Here is a 23,132-nt window from a genome sequence, read left to right on the forward strand (position 1 = left end):
CCCCCCAGATATACTAAGTAAAAGAGGTGAGAGTGCATATTGGACTACTGGAAATTGATGAGGGCAGTGTTACTGGTTTAAAATGGAACTGGTGAAGCACAGAGACAACTTGCTGGCAGCAAACAACTGTTAACTACTTATCATCATCTCTCCCCCCCCACCCCCCGTCCCCCAAACTATCATTGCAGTCAACAGCCTGCAACTTCCCTTTTGGAGCTGAGGTTTTGAACCACCTGTACGACCTGGCAGTTTTCTGGTGTGAACTGAAGTCTTAAAGGTGCAGGACAGGGGTTGCGATGTGATGGGTACTGGCTGAATCGAGGTGGCATGGCAGGGCCCAGGCCTGAGAGTGGAGAACGAGCCAAAGTTTGGCTTCTGGAACAGCCTTGGAGGTAATCTGAAACCACAGAACCGAGGCAAGGCAGCGATGAGGTGGTGATGCCAAGGCCCGAGAGCAAGGAACAAGCCAATATTTGACCAATTTAAGTGCTGGGCGTAATTGGAAGGTTGGGCCAAATCAAGGCAAGCAGCAGGACCTGGATCTGAAAGTGAGGAACGATACACTACAAAATGCAGCCACAACTTTCAGTAATTCAACTGGAACTTGTTTTAGCAATACAGTAGGTTCTTCAAGGCCTTTGAACCACACCATCTCAGCAAACCTCAACAAACCCATTTAACCCTAACCTAATGGGACAACTTACAATGGCCATTTAACCTACTCCCAGAGCTGGTTTTGCTTTAGCTTCCAGATTTTCATAAGGTAATGAAAGACACAGAAAAGCAGCTTCAAATCCCAGATATCCACATTTCACAACTATTGAGTCTTTGACCATGGTGATTAGGGGAAAGAATTCCATGCATGTATTAAAAATCTGGATTGTGTGAAGAATCCAGGCATAAAAGGCACTCAGTTTTCAAACTCCAATTCAACTTTGGTAATTGAACATAACATCTTACAAAAAAGATCAAGAAAATAGTAGAGATTCCTGGGACCACTACTGTGGAGTGTAGCTTCCAAGCATCTCTATATTCAGACTGCTACCTTGAACAGTATTGATTCTCTTTTACATAAAGGAGTACTCAATGAAGCCACTGCTTTTAGCTTGTATTTGTAAGCATGATCTGGTTAAATATTTCTAATGCACTCCCCACCACAAGATTTCCTGGCATATTACTTTGTCCCTATACCATTCAGAGGATTAGTCAAGTATTACCCATTTTATATGGATGCCAATCAATTCATTTATTTCAACCTTTAGATTGTGCTCATAGTTCAACTGTTGCAAGACTATATTACTGCAATTCCCAAAACAATTCATTAAGTACCAGTTGGATGATTTACAATTCATTAGCCCTGTTTTGCCTACTAATTCAGTTTATAGATCCAAAGTTTCCCTGCAGTGTCTGAAAACAAGATTTTCCAATTGTTTTTCACCTCCTCCAAAAATACTATATTAGACACCCCTGCCCACAATAGCTGCAAAATCTTTTCCTACTCTTTTCATTTGAGCGATTAGTTTCTTTTTCCTCCAAAAGACTGCACGAGAAATGGAACTTGAAAGCAAAGATTCAAAACATAGCCTTACATAAAGTTCAGTGTTACTTACCACACTCTTGAAACAGCCACGGTAATTGTCCTTCACCAAGTTCTGATTTTGAAGGAGTTTCATTTTCCTTATCTTCTTCAGCTTCTTCCTCCAGCTGCATGCCAAAGCACTCATTATTTCTCAAGTGCAGGGAACTTGAGACAGTAGGTTCAGAACCACATTGACTCCAAGAGGCCATTTCAGTAGTTGAGTGGGCAGTACGGGAAGGTTGAGAAGATCCAACTGCAGTTTGATGAATAGTAGGAGCAGAACCACGCCTGTTTCTGGGGTTGTATCCTCTAGTGTTGTGTCTAGATTCCACATAATGGGAAGTCTGAGAAGATTCTCCAGTCCTCCTCAGCTGAAGGGCAGGCTCAGAACCACGTCTGCTCCCAGATGACCATCCTACAGTTGGTTGTATGTGTTGATATCTAGCATGATATTTTTAGGCATTGTTCATAAATACAATTTAACACTTCAAAAAAGCCTTTTTAGAAAAAAAATGAACCATTTTGTCCCAGACCAGGGAGGCACATATAAACTGCCTAGCCAATCTCCACTGCAAATCTAACAAATTATTGTGTTCAGTATAGTGATCCCATTTGATTTGCATGGGCAGCAATTAATTACATTCATGTTGCAAAATAGTATGTCCTCCTCTAAGCAATCATTTTGGTCCTGCATAGTCAATAACAGATTAGGTCTGCACAAAACATTCAAATTGTCCAAAAGTTCAATCAAATGTTGTCTTACAATATTCCCACCACTTTAATATTTATCCCCAACACTTAAATTTTAGGTAGCTCTATACTATAAGCAGACTATAGAACTGTTTCCAAGAGTACAAGGGCATCACTAAGCCACCTGTTCTTCAAAAACCAAAAATATTCTCACAACATCCTTAACATAACTGACTATTGTGTAATTTGGTACAAAGTTTGCTTCCATATTTCCCAAGAACCCTGCACCACACCGTAATACTTGACAACAATTACATCAGTAGTAGTGACTTATCCCAGAAAACCAAGAACACAAGGGGGCGGGGTGGTGGCTGGAGATGATACTCAAAATTGAAACTAAATTTAAAATACCTACACATTCCTTAAACCAGAAGAGAACCAAACTAACAAATTAGATGGATCAGTCTATGCTGTGATCTTATTGCAAGTTTCTTTCCTGACATGATGCTTGCCACATTTGCTAACCTTATATGCATTGTTCAGTAAACTAACAATGAAGCACTTTACAGTATTCCAGTGATGAAAAATAATTCATCACTAGGCAAATTCCAAATCAAAGCATTTGTACAAATTTCAAATTACAAACCTGCAGTGGTCTCCATAGAAGCAAAATCCATTTAAAAAATGCCTACAGAGCTGGGATGATTTCTGCACAGACAGGTCATGCGAGTAATAGCAGTTATGTCCCCATTTGCAAGCTCCATGGATGAAATTCCTGAAAAGGCAAAGAGCAATTAATGTTCCTTATGCTTTAAATAAGAACATTTAAAATTACCCAAAGTTAGCACCAAGTTCATTACACTATTAAATTAGAAATTATAACATTAGAAAACAGTAGGTCATTGAACACCTCATACTCTGCCAATAAGATCATGGCTGATCCTTTACTTTGACACTTTCTGTACCAACATGCCAAGATTCTCTTAATTGTACTCATTTGACTGTGCAACCAATCACCATAGCAACTTTAACAGCAAATGACAAAAAACTCACCAACCTTAACTTGCAATAATGGCCATTTTACTATAAACTATTCTAATCTCCACAATCTCACATGCTCTAATTTTCTATCATAATCCTAATTGAAAATGAAGTTTGTTCTAACATTTTTTTCCATTGATTCATGCCAACTCTCCCAATCCTATTACTAATTGCTAAATGAACCATTACCACTTCCTTAATAAATGAATCTAGCATTTTCCCTCTTTGTTGTAATGCTAACCAGTTTATAATTCCATTTTCTCTTTTCCAACTTCTTTAAAATATAGTGGGGTTATATTTGTTATTTCTTAATCTACGGGAACAAGTTTAGGCTTTGCACAATACCAGAAAATGACTTTAAACGCAAACAACAGGAATTCTGCAGATGCTGGAAATTCAAGCAACACACATAAAAGTTGCTGGTGAACGCAGCATGCCAGGCAGCATCTCTAGGAAGAGGTACAGTCGACGTTTCAGGCCGAGACCCTTCGTCAGGACTAACTGAAGGAAGAGTGAGTAAGGGATTTGAAAGTTGGAGGGGGAGGGGGAGATCCAAAATGATAGGAGAAGACAGGAGGGGGAGGGATGGAGCCAAGAGCTGGACAGGTGATAGGCAAAAGGGATACGAGAGGATCATGGGACAGGAGGTCCGGGAAGAAAGACAAGGTGGGGGGAACCCAGAGGATGGGCAAGGGGTATATTCAGAGGGACAGAGGGAGAAAAAGGAGAGTGAGAGAAAGAATGTGTGTATAAAAATAAGTAACAGATGGGGTACGAGGGGGAGGTGGGGCATTAGAGAAGTCGATGTTCATGCCATCAGGTTGGAGGCTACCCAGACGGAATATAAGGTGTTGTTCCTCCAACCTGAGTGTGGGTTCATCTTCCCCCTCGTACCCCATCTGTTACTTACTTTTATACACACATTCTTTCTCTCACTCTCCTTTTTCTCCCTCTGTCCCTCTGAATATACCCCTTGCCCATCCTCTGGGTTCCCCCCCCCGTCTTTCTTCCTGGACCTCCTGTCCCATGATCCTCTCGTATCCCTTTTGCCAATTACCTGTCCAGCTCTTGGCTCCATCCCTCCCCCTCCTGTCTTCTCCTATCATTTTGGATCTCCCCCTCCCCCTTTCAAATCCCTTACTCACTCTTCCTTCAGTTAGTCCTGACGAAGGGTCTCGGCCAGAAACGTCGACTGTACCTCTTCCTAGAGAAGCGTTCACCAGCAACTTTTATGTGTGTTACTAGAAGATGACTAGTCACTTGCTTAAAACTTTTGGGATATAGCCATCAGATCCTGGTGATTTATCAGGTGCCAGTCAGTCATATACCCCTTCAGTCCAAATGACCATACTGACTAAGATGCCCCACCCAAGCTAGTCTTATTTGTCAGCATCTGGCCAATAATCTTATAAACTTTTCCATCTATGTACCTGTCTAACTGTCTCAAAAGTTATTGGACCTATCAGAAGTAAATTTTGATTTAAAGTACCTGGAATGCCCTGCCAGGGGTAATGGCAGAGGCTGATACATTAGGGACATTCAAGGTGCTCTTAGACAGGCACAGAGATGAAAAACAAATGGAGGGTTATGGGCAAGGTAGGAAGAAAGGGTTAGATTGATCATGGAATTGATTAAAAAGTGAACACAACATCCTGGGCCAAAGGGGCCATTCTGTGCTGAACTGCTCTATGTACTTTCATGTTTCATTTCTCTTCAACTGTTAAAAGGCCATTCATTAACTTACACTCTTCTTTTTACACATCTAGAGAAACTTGATCCTGTGTTCAAAATTAATGTATTACTATATACTACCTTGAGAATATTTTCCTGTAGTTGTCTGCAAAAAGTTAAGAAATGCAATAGAGTTTATGAAAAACTCTATACAGACTGATAAAACAACTAAGAGGACAAATCATGCTAATAATAAAAAAGGTAAATAAATACTGACAACATGAATTGTAGAGTGCTGAGAGTATCTATAGTTTGTGCAGTCAGTTCAGCAGTGATGCGAGTTAAGTTATCCACACTGGTTCAGAAGCCTGCTGGAGGGAAACTGATGGTGTAGGATCCAGGAGTCCTGTAGCTCCTGCCCAAAGGTAGGAGTGAGAAGAAAGCACGGCCTGAATGATGAGGATCCACGATAGATGCTGCTTTCTTGTGGCAGTGCTCCAGGTAAATATGCTCAATGATGGGAGGGGCTTTGCTCATGACGGACTGAGCTGTATCCATCACCTTTTCCCCCACTCCTGTGCGTTAATTTTTCTATGCCAAACAGAGATGTAAAGAGTCAGGATTCTCTTCACTACGCACCTATAAAAGTTTTTGAAGACATGCCGCATTTACACAAACTTCTAAGAAAGTAGAGGTGCTGTCATGCCTTTGGAGTGATGGCACTTGCATGCTGGTCCCAGGACAGATATAAAGCTACTGACCCTCTCCACCTTCGATCCCCTGATAAGGACTGGCTCAGGGACCTCTAGCTTCTTCCTCCTGCAGTCAATAATCAGCTCTTTGGTTTTGCTGACATTGAATAAGAGGTTGCTGTTATGGCACCATTCAACCAGATTTTCAATCTCCCTCCTATATGCTGATATATCACCACCTTTGGTTCAGCCAACAACAGTGGTGTCATCAGCATACTTAAATATGGCATTTGAGCTTTACTTACCCTTACAGTCAAAAGTATAAAGCCGAGTACAGCAGGGTCTATTCATATAGCATCATACTGCACCTCTGCTGTTTGTGATTGTGGAGAGGTTATCGATCCATATTGGCTAGTGAGGAAGGAAGATCCAGTTGCACAGGGAGATATTAAAACTTGGGTCTTGAAGCCAAGTAATTAGTTTCCATGGGATGACAGTGTTGAATGCTGAACTGCAGCTAATGAAGAGCATCCTGATGTTGTCCAGATGTTGCAGAGCTGACTGAAGATAAAATGAAACCACATCTGTTGTGAAGATAGGCAAATTGGAGCAGATCCAAGTCATTCCTCAGGTAGGAGTTGATAAGCTTCATATCCAATCTCTCAATGCATTTCACCACAGTGGAATGTTGTACTACTGGACAATAGGCATTGAGGCAGGCTGCCATGTTCTTCTTAGGCACATGTTAAAGTCAAATCTGAATAAAACTCAGGACACCAGCTTCTTATAGTTACAAGAGTTTATTGCGCACCCTCCTGCAGGAGGTTGAGACCCAGTTGTCAAATGGAAGGCACGCAAGTACTGCCACCATCCGACAAGTGGGCCCCACTCTCTCCGGTTACAGCCGTATATTTATACGTAGTAAGCCCCATACATTACTGTTGCAAGATGTCATTTGAACTGGTCTGTTGGAGCAAAACTTAATTACTTAGGTAAGAGAGTCCGCTAAATCAAGGTTTAATTACAGATAAATGTACTGTCCAGTCCTTATCAGTTATTCCCTTTGCTAAGCTCTGACTTAATTACAGATGGATGTTCATTCCTGTCCTTATCAGTGAGTCCTCCTCCTCCTCCTACTCAAATGAGGGTACAATGTACAATGTTATCAAATTCTCAATGTCTCTCTGCAAACCAAGGGAGAACCAGTATAAGCCAGTTTTTTTTTTTAGCCAACTGCTGAAGACAGTTTACTTCAGTTCAAAAATTCCTATTCAGTCCCAATTATTCTTTTAGCCAGAGGTTACATAGGTTCAAAATGATTTTTTTTATATCCTCAATTCCTCACACAGGTCTGACTGAAGACTTCTTAAAGCAGGTGGGTACCTCAGGCTGCCAAAGCAAGAGGTTGAAGCTGTCAGTTAACACTCCAGCCAGTTGATTTAACAGAAGTCTTCAGTACTCAGCCAGATACACCATCTGGGCCAGTTGCCATAAAAGGTAAAAGAAGAAAAACAATAATCCAGTCATGGCTATTTAGCATCAGATCAAAAGAAAAGATGCAAAATATTATCGAAAAGCCAAAAGACAGGGAAGATTACAGAATTAAGAAAAATGACCAAGGCATTAGCAGGAAAGTATATACACAACAGTAAGCTGGCAGGAAATAAACACCACAGTATCATCTTTATAATAAAGATGCAGAAATTAGTACGAACCTCAGGGCAAAAATTAAATGGCAAACAATCTCACCCCCCCCCCCCACTGTCTTCAGAAAAGAAACAAATCCTCTTGGAAGTAGTAGAGTGTAACAGATTGAGTGAACGAGGACCTCAAATAAATTAGCATTAATAAATCAAGGGAATGAAAGAATGAAATGCAAAGGAAAGAAAGAAATAAAGAAATACAATGCATTATATCAAGTTTGCCAAATTTACGATGCTCAGTAACAGTGCAGGTTGCAATACAAAGTGGAGAGACTTTTTAAGAGATAGATATGTTAAGTAACTTATAATGGCAGATGAAATGCAATGTGGAGAAAAGTGAAGTCATCCATTCCAGCAGAATAAGCAAAAAGTTAGAGTAGCCTTTAAGTGATGAGAGATTAAAATATTTTGTGAAAGAAATTGCTGGAATATTCAGGACTAACCAAGCATCCTTGAACATATTAGAAGTTAGTGCATAAATACACACACACACTATGCAGCAACATTCTGTATTAGCCATTTTAAGAACAGAAAAAAAAGTGTATAACCTTATTTCTTCACATTGTATACCAAGTTGTGTACCAACTCCCAAATTACTGTTCCTTGCACAGCAGAACACCTCAATATGAACTTGATCATATTTTAAAATATTTATCATTCTATATTAGTGATGAGGACTGTACTGAACCCCAAGGGGGCATTTGGGGAAATAGAAATCATCAGTGGGACATTCACGATTCTGGGTGGGGGGGGGCAGTAAGTGGCACCCTAACTTGAGGCATGAGACTTGACCAACTGTTAGTAGAGCAGGCACTTCCAAGAGAAAAAAAAGGATGAGGCATTGGAATACAGAGAACCAGACCTCTGCAGGCAGTGCGCACTCATTGACACAGCACACCTGAAACTTGGCAATCTTATCCAACCAATTAAGACATTATTGGGGATGCATAAAATCAGTAACCAGAGTACCCAACAGTTCCCTCTGACTCTCAGCATGGAACGTGTTCATGTAATTTAACCGCTGGCAAGTCAAGAATACCCTCTCAATTGAATTCTAATCCTGCAAAGAAATGAAAACTACAGAAAGTGTGTCAACACAATGTTACATACCAGAGTATGGTTTTATTCAGTCCCCTTCAGAACAGCAATGCCCATGTGTCTTATTTAGCACTGTACTGTGTAATGAAGCCATGAAGCCATCAAGATTGCAGGAACACACCATGAAAAGGCTACTTATGGTATTACTCAGTTCCAGAAGATGAAAGCATTTGAAAATCATTGCACACTAGAGTCATTTGCCAAGAAAGTAAAAAAAAACGACCTTGATAGTGGCCTTATTGTTTCTTATAACATTTCCAAAATGATAGCAAAGTGTGGAAAATCTCATACAATTGGTGGAAGATTACTAATGCCTGCTGTATCAGTAGTGCTCAGTGCTGTTCTCAAAATGGATACTATTTTAGTAATCAATTCCTGAGTCACAACTCTAGTTCATCATGATGAAATAAGTGAAGACATCGAGTATCAACTATGCACAGAGCTACAAAAAAAAAAATAGAATTTGGGATACAACTGGATGAGTCAACTGTCCTAGACAGGGCATTGCTATCAACAAAATTAAAGCTCACCCATTAAATAGCATACTTCACCAGTTATGCCAAGATAACGATGAAGAGTTTGAAGCTTGCTTCTTCATGTTGAAGAGCAGTGGCTGTCCAAAGGCTGCTGCTAAAACATTTCTTTGCGCTTTTTGACACTGTAGTTGAATTTTTGCTCAAAGTTGACAAGATCTTGGGAAACAAGATTAACTTCTACGTGGAAGTGTGGCATGTCGAGCTGATCTGTATGATAAAATGAGCATTCTAAATATGAAAATGCAGGGTGAGAATTTCAATTTAATCCAGGCAAAAAGTGCAGTGTTCACCTTTAAATCAGAAAATTGGAAATATACAAGCAAAGCATTGGGAGATGAATGTTCTCAGTTTCCCAGCATGGAAAATATGGCACTCTCTTTCACAGACGGTGCTTTGCAAAAGTACTGCTTACACCTGCAGTCACTGAAGGATTTTCAGAATCAATTCAAGGAGCTGCATAACTTGGAAATTCTCGACTGGATAATTAACACATTTCTTTGCAGGGTAGAAGAACAGGAAGGGAGCTTGCAAGAAAATATCAAAAACCATCAAGCTCGATCACAATGATGTTGAAGCTGCTGTACAGCACAAAGATACTGTGTAAGCTAGGTTTAAAGACATAAAAATATAAAGCAGAATTGCTTTTCTCATGTTAGCATATGGTAGACATGTTTTTACACAATGGGGGCACTAGAAAGTATATTGTGCTTAAGAGGGGTATTGGCAAGTATGAAGGTGCTTTGGGGGGGGTGAAGAGAATCAGCAAGTATGGAAGTGCTTGAGGGGAGCACGTTGGTCTAAAAGGGTGGGAAACATTGCTCTATGCCAATAAAATAGCGCATGCACAGGATGGCTTCATTTGCACTCATAGGACTTACTAGCCATGACTGATTAAATCAGACTCAACAGAATGAACTGTTAGAATAAGATTAGTTTGGGGGCTTTCAAAATATCGCTAAAAGCTACTAAATGGTTGAAACATAGTACAATGTTAAAGTCTAATTGATTCCTCCGATTTTATACTGACAACCTACATGCCATACGCAACATACTTCCGTAAAGCAGGCCCAACACAGCTGAAAAATTGCACCCATTCATCGACTACAGAAGCATAGCTTCAAGGTAAGGACCAAATATTCAAAAGTATCTGACATTCAGAAAGGACAGACCAAAATGATAAGTTGGCTAGGACTGTTTATAAACAATGACATCAGCGCATTGATTAATGGATCTAGGTTCAGTACAATTAATTAGTTTGAATTGAGTTAGAGGTAGAAAACACTGGAAATATTTATCAGTCCAGTGATGTACCCAAAGTATGAGGAAATCAGAAGTACAGGTTACAGGGACAATACAGCAAGTGAACTAAGCTTTAATCTACATATATTGTGTGTAGTACATTGATGGGGTAATAAGGAATAGCAATGACATTCTAAAAATCCCCAAAATACTGGAGAACCAAGGAGTCAAAGCAAATGAGGAATGACAATTAAAGAGGTGAATGAGCCTGAAAAATCAATAAATATCAAGAACACAATGATCTGCATAGGCGAGTTTTGACAGAAGAGACTATAGAGATAATGGATCTGAGTATTATCTTCAAAAATTCCATGCATTTCCAAATGACTTCTGCTGAAGGAATGGCAGATGTGACACACAGTGATTTGAAAAGGTGAAAGCAAAAAAAAATCTGTTATCCCGATGTTAGAAGCTTGCAAATTACAGAAGGCTAATATATGGGCAGGCTGTATAACGTGGTAAAAGGAGTACAATATCAAACAATATATCCACTAGAGGAGGAAAAGCAAATGGATTTTGCGAAATGTTGAACAAAATGGGTACCATTGTACACAAGTCACAGAAAGCTAACATACACATGCAACAGGAAGTTAGGAACACAAATGATATGCGAGTTCTAAGGCTCCGGCAACTGAACAAGGAGAGTGAACAGCTAAAGTATATAAGATACGCTCCCAAGATGCTGGATCTGCCACAAAGATTACAGTAGGCATTTTCAATTTTCTGAAGTTCAGAAAACTTAAGGGTTTTAAAGTTATTAAGCACAGAAGCCGATCCTTCAGTCCATCAAGTTGATCTATAATTACTTTCATTTACCATCATTTAGCTTGCAGCCTAATATGCCTTGGTTATATACCAGAAGTTTTTCCAGATGTTACTTGCGTGTGAGGAAAAACTACCTTTAACAAATTCTCCGGCAGTGTGTTCCAGATTGCAATTACGTGCAGGGTGAAAAAAAGATCATCTGATCACACCACCTTCTCACCTGAAACCCCCACCCTTCCTCCAGTCTATTGGCATGGGAAGTTTTCTTCCCATCCATCAGCTGTCCACCCAGTCTCTTCTGCTCCAAGAAAAAGAAACCCAGCCTACTGATTCCAGTCTTTCCTTATAACTGCAGCATTCCATCCCAGACAACATCCTGATGACCCTCCTTTGCACTTTCTTCAGTACAATAACATCCTCCCTATAGTGTGACAAGAAAAGCACACAATATTCCACCTGTGGCCTACGAAGTGCTATTAAATCCTTACTGCAATTGTATTCTATGCCAATTAAGGCAAGAATTCTTTAGCTTATAATTCTTCAACCTACCTTTAACAGTACTGGGCCATGTACACTTCCACAATTATTTGTAGATTTCAAAAATATACTTCATTCACAACTAAAATGTATACAAAGGAATAAACAGTGCAAAAAAACTTTACATTCCAGTATTATAGCCAGTAGTGTAAAGGTCCCTGCATTCAACACTTCCCAATGACCCTAACATGATGTGTCATACCTCTATTACACCCCTCAAAAATAACTTTAGGATTATTTTTTCCACAAACTCCACCAAATTTCATGTCGTCTGCAAACTTACTAATCACATCTTCTACATTACATCCAAATCATTAACATATATAAGAAAATAGCACTCACAAAGGTAACTAAGCTTTTGGGCCAGTATACAACACAGGACTTGGTAAAAGGTCTTACTGGAGTTCACATAAACCACACAGTAATCCAATTTAGTTAACTAAAAATTAGACCTTAATCAAAACTAGTCAAACAAGTTCACTCACCAACAAATCTATGCTGACTAACCCTGATCAATAACTGTCTTTCCAGGTGTAAATTAGTCTTATTCCTTATTCTCCCCTCCTCTCAACTGACCTACCTTATCCCTGATGTTCCTTTTGAATAAAGACATAATTCATTAAAACCCTTAAATCCCACAAAATAGTTAAACTAGCTGAAAAAATACATAAAAGTTTAGAACTGGGGGCTAGACTCAAAATAGAGAGCAAGCCGTTCAGTTCGCTAAGGAAAAACTACTTTGTACTTGAAGGTGATAACGGTGGAAATCTCTAGCCAAGAACGCAGGAAGATTCATTCAAAATAGCGATGTCCAAATCTACATCGTCAAGCCTACAAGCACGTTATCTGTAACAGTAAAGCTCTATTTTTTATTATTTCTATTAACTCGATGTACGGTATGATGTGCCGGAATGGCCGGCAGAAGTTTCCCTCGCATCTCCGTGCACGTAATAAACAGCAGATCGGTAGCTTCCTGAATAGTACTGGAATCGAAGGATACATAGAGATGGGACTGGGAAGAGGTTGAGGTAGGGCGTTAGTGAAGTTCTTGGAGGGCAGAGCAAGCTCAGTTAGTTGTTTACACACACAAGATGCTGGAGGAACTCTAGCATGTTTATATTACTGCTTACGTGTCGGAGTGAGAGGGGAAAATCTCGTAGCTCACTGGTCAGTTCAATCAGCAGCCCATAAAGCTCCGAGACTCGGGGCCCCTGTTCCCGGGGAGCGGCTGAAGGCGGAAGGCGGCGGGCGGCGGGCGGCGGGCGGCGGGCGGCGGGCGGCGGGCGGCGGGCGGCGGGCCCTCCCCCCCGCCCGAAGCACGCGGCGGACCCGGAACCAGCGCGAGCGCCGCGCTCCAGACCCCCGCCCGCCGCGCGCACGGGAGCCCCAACGGCTGCTTCAGTGAACGGAGATCAACGCGACACGAGAGCTCCCCCCACCCCGAGAGAGAGGGTAGAGTCATCTTGCAGAAAGTTCTGCAACTCCCGCTCCTCACCTGCAAAGGATCCGCCTCCGCCGTGCGCCGCTTCCCGACCACCCCTCCGCCATTATACCCCTACTACTGCTCCCAGCAGCCCCGCTTAGTACCGGCCCAAAGCCCGAAGCGGTCAACAACAATCTCCCGACGGCCAATCACAGGGGCGCTTTGGGGCTTCTCTCCCGCGTGACCCAGTTGACCAATCACAGGTGAGGAGCGTCCAGTCCGGTTCCGCGCCGCTGCCATCCCGACGATGGAAGGCCGTTCTGGCCGCCGAGGAGGGCGAGGTGCGACGGCGAACTTGGCATACTCGAGTCCGTACGGCAGGTAGTGGTGGTGGAATGCAGAGCGATGATGTAGGAGTGCAAGCGAGTGCAGACAGGTGGAAATAGACCAGAAAATGACGATGACGGTAGAGAACAGCGATCGACTCGAAGGAGGGTAATAGGAGTTCAAAGTGCTGTTTAACTTTAAGCAAGAGAGTGAAGTAAATGCACTGAACCCGGTCGTACTGACTAGTAATCTAAATATAAGTATTGCAAAGATTCTGCGTGACGGAGCACTGTTGGTTGTTCGTAAGATTTCAGAGCAGAGGGCCAAAGCAATGAAGGTCCTAAATATTGGCAAAAGAGGGGTTATAGAAAAGAGCGTGCTAGTGGGGGAAATTGTGTTAAACGGGTGATAACGGAAATATCAAATAGATAAGTATATTAATGGAGGATTCGTGACTGAGATTTTAAAAAATGAAACCAGTGAGGAATGGAGAAAAGAGTGATAACACATCTGTTATGTTAACATTTCAGATAAAAAGTAACAATTGGATTCATGTGCTTTAGTGTCAGAGCCTATGCTCCACCACCACTTAGGTGTTATAAATGTCAGAAAAGTGGGCACGTAGCGGCGACGTGTAAGGGAAGGCAGAGGTATGGTAGATGTTCAATTGAGCAGTGCAGACAAGATGAAATTTATAGGTGCAGCCTATGGGAGGGATGTAAAATTAGAAAAAGACAATGGAAGATAAATTTAGTGCAGATAAATTGGTTTTATTCATGGCATACGTTATTAATTGTTCTGAGCAGGCAAAAAAAACTATAACGGAGAAGATAAAAATGATAGTGAAGGCAGCAGTAGGAGAGCTATCATGGGAGCAAGTACAGGTGGAACTAGATCGGAATGATGCAAGTCTTGAGGTTTATTTACAAGGCAACTGGTACTGATCCTAAACAGAAAATACTCTGCAGATGCTGGGGTCAAAGCAACACGCTGGAGGAACTCAGCATGTCAGGCAGCATCCGTGGAAACGATGAGTCTACATTTCAGGCCGTAACCCTTCGTCAGGACTGAAGAGGGAAGGGGCAGAGGCCCTATAAAGAAGGTGGGAGGAGGGTGGGAAGGAGAAGGCTGGTAGGTTCCAGGTGAAAAACCAGTAAGGGGAAAGATATAGGGGTGGGGGAGGGGAGGCAGGGAGGTGATAGGCAGGAAAGGTGAAGAAAGAATAGGGGGAAAAAACAATGGATAGTAGAAGGAGGAGAAACCATGAGGGACGTGATAGGCAGCTGGGGGAGGGGGCAGAGTGAAATAGGGATGGGGGGGAGGGAAATACCGGAAGTTGGAGAATTCAGTGTTCATGCCCAGGGGCTAAGCCTGTTCATTCTTTAGTGGAATTCTAGAAGTTTAATGGCTAATGGTCAGGGACTTAAGAATTATGTGAGGGATTTTGCTGAAAAACTGGATGTAATATTTGTGCAAGAAACATAGCTTAACCCAACACTAGATTTTGTAATAAATATTTATGATAGTGTAAAAAATTATAGAGTAAGTGGAGGAGGTGTGTGACTTCTGTTAAAAGGGGTTTACAATATAGACAACTAAAGAAAGGAGAAGAACCAGGGTGCATAGTAATCGAAGTATGAACAAAGGAAGGTAGAATTAAAATTATAAATGTCTATAATCCTTGCAAAAAAGTTAAGAATAGTTTTAATAGAGCAAATTGGTACCCAGGAAAATACAGTATGCTGTGGGGACTTTAATACACACTGATTGTTGGGGGGAGTGTTGTGACACTCCTAGAAGACAGCGGCGCGGCTAATGCAGATGAACTGAACACACTGATGAGGGAGAGGGAGAAGTGGAGAGTCCGTCATCGTGCCCGATGCCGGCCCCCTAGGCCTGAGTCGATGTAGTAGTATTAGTAGTAGTGATGACATTAATGAATCTGTTCTGTGTAAATAATGAAAGTGGGACAAGAGTAAATTTTCATACGGGCTCTGAAACAGCAATTGATTTAATATTAGTTTATGGCATCTTCAGCAGAAAAGTGTTCATGGGAGGTTTTGAAAGAAACAACAGTAGCTGGTGATCATTACCCTGTATTGTGCAGATTAGCAATTGAAATAGTGATAGATCAGGAAAGTGTGCTAGAAAGGTGGCTAATTGAAAGGCTGATTGGGGAAATTTTAAAGAAATAAGTGATCAGCAATTACAGAATATTGAAGTCAATCAGGATGTGGATCTATTATGTGACCGATTGTAGAAGGGATAATGACAGCAACAACAATAAGCATACCAAAGAATGGAATAGAACTAAAAAGAAAATGTTATCATGGTGGACAAAAGAATGTGGGGGAGCAGTAAGACTTCATAATACAGCAGTTAGAATGTTAAAGAGGACACAATTTTCACAAATTAGACTAAAAATTTGCAAGCAACAGTAAAAACAATTCAAAAGATGAAAGTTTTATGACTCGGTAGGAATTCAAACACCAATTGAAAGTGTTTGGAAGATGATAAACATAATGAATGGAAATTGGATACCCAGTGTTATGTAATGGGGAGAGAGTTGTAGCATGGAATGTAGAGAAAACAGAAATGCTCGTGTATACTTTTTGTTAAAATACACAGTTCTGACAGTAGGAGTAATAAAGGAAAAAGAAAGGAAACATTAGAGAATTTGGAAGGATTAAGTAAGGAAGCATTGCAGATAGGTGGAAATTTTGAGGGTACACTAAATGTAATGTTCACCATGACAGAATTGAATAGTGTTCTTTGAAAGGCAAAGAAAAATTCCCTGGGAAGGATCAGTTACCTAATTTGAGTGAGAAAGGGAGGGAAGTTATTTAATTATGTGTGGGGGGAAAAAGGAAAACTTACTAAAGTATAGATAGAAGCAATCAAAGTTCCAATGCATAAAGCAGGCAAAAATCTTAACACTCCAGCAAGTTATAGATCAATAGCATTAACCTCACATTTATGTAAAATCATAGAAAAATGATTTAAAATGATTAATAAGAGATTGACATATTACAAGATGGGATATTTTTAAATATCAGTGTGGGTATAGGGGAGAAAAAGGAACCTTGGCAGGAGGAAATCTGTAAGTGCTGGAATTTCAAGCAACACACATAAAAGTTGCTGGTGAACGCAGCAGGCCAGGCAGCATCTCTAGGAGGAGGTACAGTCGACATTTCGGGCCAAGACCCTTCATCAGGACCTTGGATTCAGTTTGATGTCTAGAACATGAGGTAGGAGGATGCAATTGAACAGAGAAGGCATAGTAGCAGTCTCTTTTGATGTGGAGAAAGCATAATATGATGTGGAAAGGTTTGATCATCAAATTATATAAATAAGGAATTAAGAGGTTGAATGCTAAATTGGATAAAAAAATTTTAATTGGTAGATCTATCATGGTGCAAGTAGGGAAATCTATGTCAAGTAAACATTGTGGGAAATGGAACTCAGAGAAGTGTTGTTAGTCCATTATTATTTATTATAATGATAAATAATATATATTTTCTAGTAGTAGTATTGGAGTTTCATTATTTGAGGATGACAGAGCTATTTGGAGAAGGGGTGGAAATGTGGAATTTATAATACTGAAATTTCAAGAGGCAATAGTTAAGGTGGAAGATTAGGCATTTAAATGGAGATTTGATTTTCAGCAGAGCAACAAAACTTAAAACTAAAACGTCGTGGTATGGAATTAGAAAATGTGGATACCTCTTAATTTGTTTGGAATTGGGTTTGATAAGATAGATACATACTTTATTGATCCCAAAGGAAATTACAGTGTCACAGTGGCATTACAAGTGGACAGATATACAAATATTAGAAGAGAAGTAAAAAAAAATAAAAGGTGTTACCTCAAACAGTCTAACAGGAGGGGGTCATTACTTCCCTGGCTATAGGTGAATTCACAGAGCCTAATGGCCGAGGGCAAAAATGACCACATAGAGCGTTCTTTGGAGGAATGCAGTTGTCTTAGTCTATTACTAACAGTGCTCCTCTGTTCAGCCAAGGAGGCATGCAGAGGGTGAGAAACATTGTCCAGAATTGCTTGGGTCCTTAGTTCTACCACAGCCTTCAGTGTGTCCTGTTTGACTCCTATAACAGAGTCAGCCTTTCTAATCAGTTTATTGAGCCTGTTGGCATCACCTGAATTAATGCCATTGCCCCAGCACACCACTGCATAGAAGATTGTACTGGTGACAACAGACTGGTAGAACATGTGAAGGAGAGGCCTGCGTACTCCAAAAGGCCTCAGTCTCCTCAGGAAGTAGAGGTGACTCTGGCCCTTCTTGTACACAGCCTCTGTGTTGGTGCTCCACTCGTCTGTCATCCAAGTGCACCCCAAGTACTTGCAGGTCCTCACCTCACCCAGATCCTCATCGTCAGCAGTAACGGGAGTAGTGCAGGCTTAGTCTTCTGAAGGTCCATCACCATATCCTTTGTCTTACTGATGTTGAGTTGCAGATGATTCAGCTTGCACCATTTGACCAAGCCCTCCACCAGGGCCCTGTATTCATCCTCCCCTCCTCCCTTTGTACACCCAACTATTGCTGAATGATCAGAGAATTTCTGCAGATAACTGTTGTATCTAAAGTCCATGGTGTACAGGGTAAACAGGAAGGGAGTCAATACAGTCCCCTGTGGGGCCCCAGTGCCCATGTCTGACACACAGCTCTTAATGGTGGGAAGAGAGAGAGCAGCGCGCCGCGCGTGCGCAGCCCTCCAGTAAAAAATGATATTGTATCTGTTAAATAAGGGCTGTGGACAATTCTGATTTGATGGAGACAGACGTGAAAGCACAGAGGAACATCTGGAGAAATTATTGAAACACTAGTTCGCTGCTGTTGTTACTGCGCAGTCGGGAATCTTCCGGAGGGAAGGCATCAAAATCCCCGGCTTTGCCTGCTGTTGGCGATTGAGATTGAAGTCGAATCGTTCGGACAGAGATGGCGCTCAGTACTCGGTGTCGGAGAGCTGATCGGAGGCTCGAAGTTTTCGGATGACTCAGGGTCAGACCGTGGTCGGGCATGGCAGGGAGAGTTTTTCTTCCTTCTCCCGTCTGCGTGAGATGTGGGACATTTGAGAGACTTTGAACTTTTTACTGTGCTCATGGACTTCTTCATCAAGTTATGGTATTGTTGCACTGTTGTAACTATATGTTATAATTATGTGGTTTTGTTAGTTTTTTCAGTCTAGGTCTGTCCTGTGTTTTGTGATATCACACCGGAGGAAATATTGTATCATTTCTTAATGCATGCATTACTAAATGACAGTAAAAGAGGACTGCATGTCTTCATAATCTAAACTGTGGCCTGCCAGTCAGGTAGTCCATTATCCAGTTACAATGGAAGTGCCAACCTGGATTGAATGGAGTTTCTCCCCTAGCAATGACAGCTGTATGGTATTGAAGGCACTTGAGAAATAAAAATTACAGTGCTGCCCTGCTTATCCAAATGGGAGTAGGCTCTGTTCAGCGAGTATGTGAGAGCATTGTCGACTCCAATGTGCTCCTGCTAGGCAAACTGCAAAGGGTCTAAGGCTGATCTGACTCGGGGTTGGAGGTGAGCCAGGACCAGCCTCTCTAGGGTCTTAATGATGTGAGGTCGGGGCCACTGGATGGTAGTCATTCAAGACTTTCAGTTGGCCCTTCTTGGGTGCTGGGACCACACGTGATGTTTTCCACACAGGACCCTTTCCAGGTTGAGACTTGGATTGAAGATGTGCTGGAGAACTCCGCACAGCTGCTTAGCATACTCCTTCAGGACCATGAGGTTCACAACATCCGATTCCAATGCTTTGCCGTGTCTGAGTTTCCCCAGAGCACTTCTCACCTGCTCAGTAGTGAAGGTGAGTCCATGATGACTGGAGAATTGGTGGAAGGTGGAGGCAGAGGGAAGTGAAGATGGGGATGATAGCAGTTGGAATGTGGAGGTGTGGATGGTAGGTACAGGTCAAGGAGGGGATATAGACAGTGAGTTGCCTGTGTTCATCCATGTGTTGAAGTGGAGGAGGGAGGAGGGGAAACTCACATGCGCAACACATATTAAAAAAAAACCAAAAGTAAGAAAGTTCTAAGTGTTTTGAAGTGTTTAATAAGAAGGGAAAGGGGAGCTGATAAGAAATCCTTGAAAGCAATGTATAGTAATACATTGTTTTTAATGAAGAAACACTAGAATGGGAGGTGTGAGCATTGTAATCAGCAAGAAATGGTTGAGCAAGTCCTGGTGAGGTGTCCAAGATGTCATCAAGAGAGGGGATGGTTAATTTTAAAGTTATCACAGAATAAAATATAATTTAACATTAATAATACTTTGCAGAAAGTATCACAGAATTATTGCTTTTATATGCAGGCCATTTTTATAGAATTTGACTTAAATATATAAGATTTTGATGTCCTGACCCACATTCCAGTTCAGAAGGTAGCTGTAATGCACCTTAAAACTATTGCCAACTGCCATAAAATAGTCAGCCAGTAATGTAATTTGGGTTAAAAGTTTATCTGTAAGAGAAAATATCTTAAACAAGTACTAAACTTTGTTTAGACCGTACCGAGGCATGAATACTTTTGGTTTTCTCGTTGTGTCCCATAAATGAACTCCTGTGGAGACACAAGAATCTGGAGCATGGAGGGTGTGGTGACAGAAGCCTCTGATCTGTGATCTCAGTGACTCAAGGAGACAGACATCAATTGCTACATGAGTGACAACAGTCCTATTGGTTCTGGGGAATGTAATAGAACAGTACTGATAGCATTGGCTCTGAATGTAAGGCATTGCCTGGTTTATTGTAAATAATTTTATTATGAATGAAATTTTTTTTGAGGGTGTGGAGAAAGATGCAGGGTCCTGTGTCATGGTTCATCCCAAGCAGTTGTGTGACAGAGGACTCTCTGATCTTCAGGCTGTTTCTAGGGACACACACAGAGTCTGACATCAAGTGCTGCTGATTCATCATCAGCTCAGTAAAAGACAATTTTTGGTCTGCCTGAAGCTTGTTGGTCAACCAGCACCTCGATATTTTTAAAGAAGAATACTGCCAACTGGCACATTCAGTGGGGAAGGAACATAGTACAGGATTCTACCACCTCTGTACGGGGAGGGGCTGGGTTGGGTATGGAAGCCCCTCAATTATTGTAGTAGTGTACCACCCCAGGGAGCCATGAATGACAACAGTCCTACTGGTTTTAAGGAATGTAGTACAACACTATTAATACATTGACTATGAATGAAAATATATTGTAAATGTTTTATTATGAATGAAGCTTATTTTGATTTAAAAAAGAGAAGCAGTCTGCTCTGGTGAATGAACTGTTTCCAGGGAGAGACAGAGAAATGGACATCAAGACTGCTGGAAGATCAACTCCATGAAAGACAATCTGTGGTCTGCCTGAAAATTGTTGGTCTCCCAGCATGTAATGTTCGACTGATACATTCTAAGCTACAGGAATACATGCTGAGGGACGTACTGAAGCTTGGTGCACCCATTGCAAAGCTGGGGAAAGTCCACAGTCTAGCATTCTTCTGCTATTGGACAGGGAGGGGCTGGGCCAGGTGGGAAAACAACTTAAATATTGTATAAGTGTATTACCTGGGGGCGGGAGGTCACATGAGTGGCAATGGTGCTATTTGTTATAAAAATACAACTTAACACTATTTCATGCATTGACCACAAATGAAAAGGCCTTGTGTGGTTTAGTCCTGTTTTTTTTTATTATATGAATAAAGTTTTTTTTCAAAAAACAATCTGCTGGAGGAACTCAAAAGAATTGTCACTGTCAAAATCCTGAACCGGGACTCTTGTGTTTTTGTTTTACCTTAGTGGATGTACCTAACCATGTCCAACAAAGAAAGTGTAGAAAGGTTTACTGAAATGATGCCTTGCCCAAGAAATTTTATCCATTAAGAAAATTGAACAGGATGTGTATGGTTTTTTTCTGGAAGTGTGAAAAATAATAAAAGATCTGCAAAATCATTTTTTGGACAGGTTTCAGAGAGAAAATGATTCAATTTGTTGGCCAAATTTGGATTTATAAGTATCAAATAGTGCTGATAAACTCAACTGGTAATTTAACAAATTAAGTATTATAATTGAAAGATGAGCATGATGCATTTAAGAAACCTAGATATGGCTCCCAGTTACACAGTCCTATTAGTTTCATTATCACACTCCTGTCACGTACTCCTCTAACTTATTCTCATACACATGAGCCATAAACTCTCTACTTTTTGTCAGGGTAATGAACCTACCAGCGTATCAAAGAAAACTGAAATGGCCACCCAAAACCCACACACAAATAACCAAGGTCAGGAAGGTACCTGGAACTCTGAAGCAGTGGCACTAATTGCTGCATCACAACACCACCAAGCACAAGGGAAATGGGAAAAAATATAGACTGATTTTATCAGCAAAAAGGTGGTGGAAGACTTGGATGTGGGATGAACTCAGAACTCTCAAAAATAATTGGCAGTACATCTTTTTTGAAGTATGCTCCTAAGCTGTGAAAAACTATAAGGGATACAGACTCAGTTTGCACTTTTAAACATCAGTTCAACACCTATTTATTTAACTTTGCTTTTAACTAGCATTTTTTGTATTTTATTTTCATGTTTATTTTTAATTTTATTTTATTTTCATATTTGTACTTTGAACTGCATTTCTATGAAAAGTGCTCTATAAATAAAGCTATTATTCAGTTGAACTAAATGGTCTATTCCTGTGCTGTATAACGGTAGTGTGGAGTGGGAAAAGATGTGGTTGGTAGCTTCTTGATTGGTAAGGGTGTTAAAGGTTATGGGGGAATGGGGTTGACGTGGAATAATAAATCAGCCATGGTTAAATGGTGAAGAAGACTTAATAGGCCAAATGGCCAAATTTTGCTCTTGCATCTCATAGTCTATGTAAAACTTGTGAAATGACACACAAGTAGAACAAATTGAGCGTTTGGATGTACCGGATAGTCATTATCGATTGAAGCAAGGCTATCCAGCTATAAATGGTAGTAGTCATTGGTATAATTTAGAAAACTGTGGTCTTCAGATACAAAAAGCACATTACTAGAAATGAAATGAGCAACCAAAGGGCAGCTTAATTATAGGGAGGAATTATACTGTATGTATCAAGCACAGTTTAATTCATGATATGATAATTTTGGCAGTCTGAATCATACACAATATCTGCCGTTTTAATTTATCTAGTACAATAGATCTCGAAGTCAGATGTGTGCTTAAAAACAAATTCAAATCCAATAAGCAGGAGAAAAATAGTTAATAACAATGTATTCATTTAAAATAATTTAATTTATGCTTTGTTTCAGATAATCTGCTGAAGGACAGATGGGCTCTTAGTTTCCAAAAAGCTTTCCACCTCAGGTTTTCCTTACTCCTTGACAAATGGAGAATTAATTTATTATTGTCAATTTCTGAATTTAATCTATAACTCCATTATTGTTGTATCATATAACCATGAGATGGGTGTATGGGGATTGTTCTTTTTACTACTACTTTGTTAGTGTCATTATAATATGTAAGATCTCTACATATTGTAGGAAATTATGCTGTTCAGTATTAATTTACATTTTCTTCACAGATTTTGCAGAATGTCACAGAATGTAACAGGTGGTTCAACCATTCTTGATTTGACCCTCCACTAACTGAGCTGGCTTTAGATGCCAATTGCGCTTCTGATTGCTATCTACTCTTACTCCCATTCATGTCATTCAGTTTTCATGACTTTCTTCTTCCAAAGGTTTTCTTGAAAGCA

At 40.7% G+C, this 23,132-nt stretch overlaps 1 protein-coding gene across 5 annotated transcripts in view; it reads right to left on the reverse strand.

Moving 5' to 3' along the window:
- The window catches only part of mkrn4 (makorin, ring finger protein, 4), a 35,312-nt gene extending 22,067 nt beyond the window's left edge, over positions 1-13,245 (reverse strand). For 3 of the 5 annotated variants that reach the window (XM_063065604.1, XM_063065601.1, XM_063065603.1), the window contains exons 1-3: positions 13,107-13,245; positions 2,916-3,044; positions 1,611-2,020 (exon numbers count right to left, since the gene is read on the reverse strand). In XM_063065604.1, coding sequence (XP_062921674.1) covers positions 1,611-2,020; positions 2,916-3,044; positions 13,107-13,159 — 592 coding nt within the window. In that variant the 5' untranslated portion in view covers positions 13,160-13,245. Of the gene's footprint in view, positions 1-1,610; positions 2,021-2,915; positions 3,045-12,741; positions 12,878-13,106 lie in introns of those variants that run through there. The other 2 variants (XM_063065605.1, XM_063065606.1) reach the window with 2 other exon arrangements.
- Between the last annotated feature and the right edge of the window lie 9,887 nt (positions 13,246-23,132).

This window comes from Mobula hypostoma, chromosome 13, assembly GCF_963921235.1.
Source record: "Mobula hypostoma chromosome 13, sMobHyp1.1, whole genome shotgun sequence".
Taxonomy (NCBI): domain Eukaryota; kingdom Metazoa; phylum Chordata; class Chondrichthyes; order Myliobatiformes; family Myliobatidae; genus Mobula; species Mobula hypostoma.